The sequence below is a fragment of the Acanthamoeba castellanii genome, assembly GCF_000313135.1.
Source record: "Acanthamoeba castellanii str. Neff unplaced genomic scaffold scf7180000084578, whole genome shotgun sequence".
NCBI classification, from domain to species: domain Eukaryota; phylum Discosea; order Longamoebia; family Acanthamoebidae; genus Acanthamoeba; species Acanthamoeba castellanii.
The window spans coordinates 1-7303 of record NW_004457631.1 but is presented as its reverse complement, the minus strand read 5'-3'; the positions used below and the strand labels follow the sequence as shown (position 1 = coordinate 7303).

General features: G+C 59.1%; 2 protein-coding genes across 2 annotated transcripts in view; one reads left to right on the top strand and one right to left on the bottom strand.

The window, feature by feature from the left end:
• Nucleotides 1–4911, bottom strand: part of ACA1_331590 (ATPdependent DNA helicase, RecQ subfamily protein) — a gene marked incomplete at both ends in the record, with an annotated part of 6179 nt that extends 1268 nt beyond the window's left edge. Inside the window, 17 exons of the mRNA XM_004367668.1 lie at nucleotides 27–141; nucleotides 284–461; nucleotides 642–776; nucleotides 852–942; nucleotides 1050–1118; nucleotides 1272–1460; nucleotides 1597–1664; nucleotides 1800–1943; nucleotides 2075–2427; nucleotides 2519–2645; nucleotides 2728–2813; nucleotides 3174–3299; nucleotides 3622–3695; nucleotides 3768–4317; nucleotides 4393–4475; nucleotides 4596–4661; nucleotides 4726–4911. Coding sequence (XP_004367725.1) covers nucleotides 27–141; nucleotides 284–461; nucleotides 642–776; nucleotides 852–942; nucleotides 1050–1118; nucleotides 1272–1460; nucleotides 1597–1664; nucleotides 1800–1943; nucleotides 2075–2427; nucleotides 2519–2645; nucleotides 2728–2813; nucleotides 3174–3299; nucleotides 3622–3695; nucleotides 3768–4317; nucleotides 4393–4475; nucleotides 4596–4661; nucleotides 4726–4911 — 2640 coding nt within the window. The remainder of the gene's footprint in view (nucleotides 1–26; nucleotides 142–283; nucleotides 462–641; nucleotides 777–851; nucleotides 943–1049; nucleotides 1119–1271; nucleotides 1461–1596; nucleotides 1665–1799; nucleotides 1944–2074; nucleotides 2428–2518; nucleotides 2646–2727; nucleotides 2814–3173; nucleotides 3300–3621; nucleotides 3696–3767; nucleotides 4318–4392; nucleotides 4476–4595; nucleotides 4662–4725) is intronic.
• A 173-nt stretch (nucleotides 4912–5084) lies between these two features.
• Nucleotides 5085–5732, top strand: ACA1_331580 (Erv1 / Alr family protein; the record flags this gene model as incomplete). Its single annotated transcript, XM_004367667.1, has 1 exon — nucleotides 5085–5732. The coding sequence occupies one exon, from the start codon at nucleotides 5085–5087 to the stop codon at nucleotides 5730–5732; it is 648 nt and encodes a 215-aa protein (XP_004367724.1).
• Nucleotides 5733–7303: the final 1571 nt, after the last annotated feature.

Sequence of the window (7303 nt, the reverse complement as noted above, 5' to 3'; positions counted from 1 at the left end):
TAGGTGCGCGCCTTGTGATCGTCGACGCCCTCGATGGCCCGGAAGCGGGCCTCGGTCGTGGGCCGGATCCGGGCCAGCGATTCGAGCACGGCGATCGGGATCACCATGTACGGCGCCAGACCACGACTCCGCGCCTCTTCCCTGTGACCGACACGACCAACGACACGCACACGCACCACCGCACACACGCACCACCGCACACGCACCACCGCACACGATCAACGACACGCGAGATGTTAAGTGGCCTTGTTGACGGATCGCGGGCGAAGGGGGCGGAGCGTACCGGTTGAGGCTGATGAGGCTGCCGAAGAGCTCCTCGACGTTCGTGTCCATGAAGCGCAGCTGCTGGTGGTCGGTGATCAGCTTCTGGCGCTCCTTGACCTGCGCGCGATTTTTCTCCTCCTGCCGCATCTCCACCGGAATCGGCAGCACCATCCGCTCGCCCGCCTTGTATCCCACATCTGTGCGCACACGCCGCACAGGAACACGGCACGGCACGGCACGGCACGGCACGGCACGGCACGGCACGGCACGGCACGGCACGGCACGGCACGACACGACACGACACGACACGACACGTGTGTCAGTCGGTCGAAGCGGAGAGGTAGCGCGCGCTAGAGAGAGGGGGGGAGCGTCGTAACTGGTCCACTTGAGTCCCTTGGCGGACACGGCGTAGGTCTTGTAGAGGTCCCGAATGTTTTCGGCGATGTAGCCCTGGCACATCAGCTGACGCATCAACGCGCCCCACCACTCCTTCGAATACTGCTTTCCTTGGCCTGGTCGCGTTTGTATGAGCGTATATCATGGTCGTGTCGTGGCGTTGGTCGTGTCGTGTGCGCTGGGCGAGGTACCGTGGGTGGGCAGACGGTCGAACTTGTACTGCAGGATCTTGGCCGCCCTCGACCCGCGCAGGACGTCGATCACGATCGCCATTCCGAATTTCTGCGGACAACAAGACGAAGAAAAGAGGGGGGCACCGTGAGGGCACAGGCCAAACGGGCGGAATGCAAGGAATGATCCACGCGGGGCTTATGGGGGGAGGCGCTTACCCCGCCGGTCAGGCTGATGGTGTTGAGGAGGAGCAGGGGCTCCTCGGCAAAGTCCCGCGAATCCGGTGGCTGCAGGCAATTGTCGCAATTCCCGCATGGCGGCGCCTAAACACGACACACAACGCACGACACACGCGACACGCACAACACGCACGACACGCACGACACGTTCTAAGCACCCGAGCGGTCGGTAAGCCGATGGGGCGGGAGGGGGGAGGACACCTGCTCGCCAAAGTACTGGAGGAGGTGCTGCTGCCGGCAGGCGGTGGTGGAGGCGTAGGCGGCGACGGCGCTCCCCATCTTGAGCCGGTCGGCCTGGCCGCCCGACAGGAAGCGATAGCCGGTGAGATCCACCGGCGCATACAGCAGGTGACAGCTCGCCGCCACACCATCCCGCCCCGCACGCCCAGCCTGCCACCACCGCACGCACGCCACACATGCCACACGCGCCGCACACGACACACGCCACACGCGCGCACGGAACACGGTAAAAATGATTAGGGCCAGGCCGAATGGGTGATAGCGGCAGACCGTGCCGGGGCGGTACCTGCTGATAGTAGGCCTCGAGGGACTTGGGAGGCCCGAAGTGAATGATCTTGCGCACGTCGGGCTTGTCTGCAGATGGTGGTGGCGCACCCAACAAACAAACAAAGAAAAATGAAAGAAGAAGAAAGAAAAGAGGAAAGAGAAAAGTGGTGTGAGAAGGCGGAATGTGGAAAAATGTGAGAGGCACGGGGAGGGTGGCTCTACCGATGCCCATGCCAAAGGCCACGGTGGCGACGATCACCTCGACCTGGTCGGTGACGAACTTCTTGTGCACCTCCTCGCGGACGGAGGGACCCAAATTGGCGTGGTACACCTCCGCGCGTACGCCCATCGCCTGCACCAACGAAGCTTCACTCGAGGACCGAGCCCAATCAGCCACAACACACACACACGACACGAGACACACGCACACACACGCGCGCGCGCGCGCAGCACACACACACAGCACACACGATTATCGCTGAGAGGGGAGGCTGTACCGATCTGTTCAGTTTCCTTGATGGTGAAGCAGTAGATGATGACGGACTCCTGCAGCTGCAAGGGGCTGCGCCGAGTGGTGATCCACGAAGACGACGACGAAGTGGTAGAGGAGGAGGAAGAAGAAGAGGGGAAGAGGAGCTTCTTGAGGTCAGCCGAGGTGTCCGCCGACTTCATGGCGACCGAGAAGAAGAGGTTGGGCCGCGCGAAGGAGGACTTGGCGATCACCGGGTGGCGCAGGGCGAGCGATGCGATGATGTCCGACTCGACGCTGCCCGTCGCCGTGCCCGTCACGGCCATCACCGGCACCGACGGAATCCACTCGCGCACCTTGCCCATCTCCCGGTACTCGCGCCTGCGGAGAGTAAAGAATTGAGTTATGTCGTGTTGTGTGTGCTGGGTGCGCGCGCGGGCGTGTGTGTGTGTGTGTGTGTGTGGTCATCAACCTGAAGTCGTGCCCCCATTCGCTGACGCAGTGGGCTTCGTCGATGGCGAGCAGGACCAGGAGCTTCTTCTCCTCGAGCTCCTGCAGCTGTCGCTTCATGTTCACGATCTTCTCCGGCGACATGTAGACTGAAACGAAAGCGAAAGGTGAGATTCTACAAGAGTCCCACCATACAAGCATTTCTTATAAAGAGACTAGTGGCAGGCCTACCCAAGTTGTACTTGCCGTTGCACGCGTCCCGCTCCACCGCACTGTCCCTCTGCGCACTGCCCAGCAGACAGGCCTTCACGTTGGCCCTGCATGTAACAAATGTACGAATATATCAACATTCTCCCATTACTAATCTTCATCTATATGTTGATAAAATATCAACAGAGTGCTGTAAACGCTGACCCCTCTTTGATTGATTGATTGCGGTTGGCTGAAGAGAATGTTGGAGCCATGGAGACAGCCTGCCTGGGAGTGGAACAGCGCCGTACTATGTAACTCATCTCTTGCTCTCACCCGCTGAAGCCATGCCTTAACGACAACCGGCGAGAAAGACTCTCACCATCCCCTCCCGCACAGCCACCACCGCAACACACCCAGGCCGACATCGACACCCGCACAAGCTCCTTTCGTTACCGAAAAGAAGAGAGGGGAGCGCCGCGCCGCACAAGGTGCGCTCTCCGCCCTGTTCGCGCTCTTCGGCCCAAAGGCGCGTCCAGCCATAGGGCGGGGGCTCAATCAGGGAAGAGGAGGGGAACGGAGAAGGTGGGGTTGTCTGCTGAGGGCCCACGGGACTGGTCGGCAAGCACCGGCCAAAACGGCCACTTGTAACCCCGGCGAACCACCAAAATTGTGGGAATTTGATTTTTGTCGACCCAACCAATCCCAGTAAAAAATAAAAATAGCACAATAATAATAAAGAAATAAATCAAGGAGGCCGTACTGTTGCAGCGCGAGGACCTGGTCCACCATGAGGGAGATGAGCGGGGAGACAACCACCACGACCTGGAGGAGAAAAATGCGATTTGAAGGTGAGGCTCTTGATGGTTGTAGTGGTCTGAGGGTGGATGGGCTGCGCGTGCCTTTTGGGTGAGCAGGGCCGGCAGCTGGTAGCACAGGGACTTGCCGGCACCCGTGGCCATGCACAGAAACGAGTCCTTGCCCTCGAGACACGCCCGAATCACCTCCAGCTGCACATCATCAAGGAGAAGGAGAAGCTGAGTACTGAGACACGCACACGCACACGCACACGCACGGCTTACCTGGAGAGGGCGGAAGGAGGAGTAGCCGAAGTAGGTCTTCAAGCACTTGTGGTAGCGTTCCTCCTCAGCCGGCGAGAGTCTTCCCACGCTGCCGGTGACGGTCACCTTCCGGGTCGCTTGGGCAAAGGCCGCCGAGGCACTCAACCCCAGTGATGACGACGATGACGAAGAAGACGAAGATGACGACGACGACGACGACGACAACGAAGAGAAAGAGCGAGTCGGCGGCCCAGTGTATCCAAAAGACTGGATCGTCGCGGTCGTGGTCGTCGTCGCAGTTGCCTCAGGTACTTCCGCCTGCTCCTCTTCCTCCATCTCAGCCTCGTCGTCATCATAGATCCTCTTCGTGTTCTCCTTTTGCTCTGTTTTCATGGGCGTGGCGGAGGCAGTGAATGGAAGCGAGGTGGTAGTGGCGGTAGTGTGTGACGTTGTGGCCACCGGCGGCGGAGGCGGTCCCTGTGAGAGCAGAGGGATGAAGTCTTCGCCCTGTGATATGTACAGCAGGTCGTCGGGATTGATCTCCTCCACGTCGTCCACCTCACCACCGTCCCTGAGCACGCGTGAATGTGTGCATTCAATCACGCGTTAGTTTTGAGCCTCGCGCGCGTGGCAGTGCCGCACGTACTTAGTGAACACTCGCTTCGCATCGGTGCCCAGCTTCTTGCTCGCGTTGAGCAGGAACTCGAGGAGGGTGTCGGTTGGGCGCAACTGGGTGCGGACGACACGACACACGACACGACCAACGACACGACCAGCGACACGACACGACACGCGCAGTGATGAGTGTCTGGTTGCACAATGACGTGTGGGTGGTGGGCCGGCAAGTACCAGCATGACTTTGCCGCCAGAGCGGGCACCGTTGACGAAGAGCGTCACTCGCATCTTGCGCACGCCCTGTGTGCATCGGGTGAGCAAAGATGAGAAAGAAGCGATCTGTGGTTGGGGGGGGGGGTAATACCTCTTGGCTGTTGTAGAGGAGAGGGGAGGAAGGAGGTGTGGGCTCCTCCTTTCGTTCGGTGAGGCTGCCGCTCAGGGGTGGCAGCAGCTGTTCACAGTTGATGAAGCTCTCTTCTTCCTCATCTTGCTCTTCATCTTGCTCGTTTGGTGCTGGCGCCTGGCTGAGCCACCCAAAAATCTTCTTCATGGCACGGCACGGCTCACCACTTGGCTGCTAAGGTTGCAGCGTGGGCGATGCACTACCTCAGCTCCTCTGCAATCAACAATGTAGCTCTAAATTAAACAGAAATTCGAGGAAGGAATCAGGCCTGGCTCTACAAAACTCGCATCAACGAACAACAGAACGATTGCGAGCAAGTCATGGAGCAATTCAAGAAGATTAAGGAGAAGCTGCAGAAAGAGGGTGATCAACTCGTGGTGGGTGGTGCAGATGAAGAAGATTGTGGTGCATGTAAGCCACGAGCGGGCGGACTCTACGGCAGCGACATGCGCAGAAGGTTCCGCTCACAGCAGCAAGCACGAGAACAGAGATCGGCTCAGGAGCAAGATGGCGGCACGACGTCAACTGACGCCACGGCAACATCTGCCGGCACAGAAGAGGATGCATCGAATGAGAACACCACCGAGTGCTACGACAGCGAGGGCTACTGGGAGAAGCAGGACGCACCCGATGTGATCGAGCTGGGCCAGGCAGGCTGGACGCTACTCCACAGCATGGCGGCTTACTACCCGCCCAAGCCGTCGCGGCAGCACCAAGAGCGCATGCGCAGCTTCCTCTCCCTGTTCCCTCACCTCTACCCCTGCAAGGTGTGCGCCAAAGACTTCGAGGAGACGATGGACGAGATCCCGCCCGAGCTCGAATCCCACGATGCGCTCTCGGACTGGATGTGCCGCGCGCACAATCGAGTAAATCAGCAACTGGGCAAGCCGCTCTTCCCCTGCGAGCGCGTACGCGAGCGGTGGGGTCCATCCAATGCATTCCACACCAAAGAGCAAGATGATTCGTAGAGCGATTTGAAAAAAATCAAAGCGTTTGCCTCATCTTCATGCGCTACTCCATCTTCTACGATGTAAAGTCTGATCGCGAATCTGGTGTTGAATGAGGAAAAGTGCGCGACACGCAATATGGGGAGTTATTGGTGCATAAGTCGCGAGTTCCGTAATGAGGTCACCATACCAACCCCGTATCCTAACGTATCCCGGAACGTGAGATCGTTTCTAAGATACGCCGGCTTTCGTGCTGCTTACCGTCGAATTTCGGGACGAAAGTTGCCTCATATTAGCGTAGACCAATGGGCGCCAGCTCGCGTTCTCCAAATTCTGGTTCGGCCCAGTTTTCTCCCGGATCGCTCGCCACTTTCGTTTTTTGTGCGCTTTTTTTCTTTTGGGGCGCCGACAAGGACGAGCTGACGGAGGAGAAGAGGCTGGCCTTCTGCACGCGCGGAGGAGCCAGTGCGGATAGAGAAGACAGACAGATGGAGTGGAACCGTCTCGTCTCGCCGTTCATGGAGATGATGGTGGTGATAAACAGCGGAAACGGCGGTACCATCCTTCAGGCCAGCCACACCTTTCGGAAGGTGACTGGATATGGTGGCGGCGGCCCCTTCCTCCTTCAAGATGACGGTCAAGAAGGAGCAGAAGAAGAAGATGAAGATGAAGAAGAAGAGAACGAACAACGCGTAGTGCGGTCATCGATGGAGCCAAAAAACAGGGCGTTGCGCCGACACCTCCTGTCCCACGTGGGCGAGGACGAAGTGCCCCTCCGAGTTTACATCGTCAGGGAGGACTGGCCCAAGATGAAGCGGGTGCTGGGCGTGGGGCAGCCCGTCAAGGCCAAGGAGGGGAAGGAGGCTCATGATGAAGAAGAAGAAGAAGAAGATCGAAGCCGAGCCGACGAGAACGAGAACCTGGTGAGTAGACGAGCCAAGACAGATCCACCCTGTGAACGGCACCACCGACCAACACATCACCATCAACTACAGCAGCTATTGGGCGGAGACCTCTACTCGGCACCACGCGAGGCGGACATCGAACCGCCGCGAGTAGCGGGAGCCCAACAACAACAACAAGAAGATGAAGATGGTGAAGAAGTTGTTACACAGACGACGTTGACATCCACCCCTTCCTCTACAACAAGATCCTCCTCATCCTACAGCTCGTCCTCTACTTCGACTCCGACTTCTTCGAAGAAGATGATGATGACGTCGGAGAGGGATGGTGGCGGGTGGTCGCGGGTGCAGTGCCGGCTCGTGACCGAGGGCGGCAGCCAGCTGTGGATCGCCTGGACGGCCAAGCGACGCGGGCATCTGGTCTTCCTCTCCGGCACCCTGGTGCCGCCGCAGGGTGGCGGCCCGAGCGGCATCCGCCGCCACTCCCTGGCCGAGCAGGACGGCCAGCGCCTGGCCCGGACCTACCTGGCCTCCGCGGCGGCCGCGGCATCTCGCCACCATCACCACCTGCATCATCACCCCGACATGATCTTGGGTACACCCAACCAACCACCTTCTATCTATTCTCCCTATCTATCACCAACAACCAACCAAAACCAAAACCAGTACAACACATCAAAGGGGGGGGGG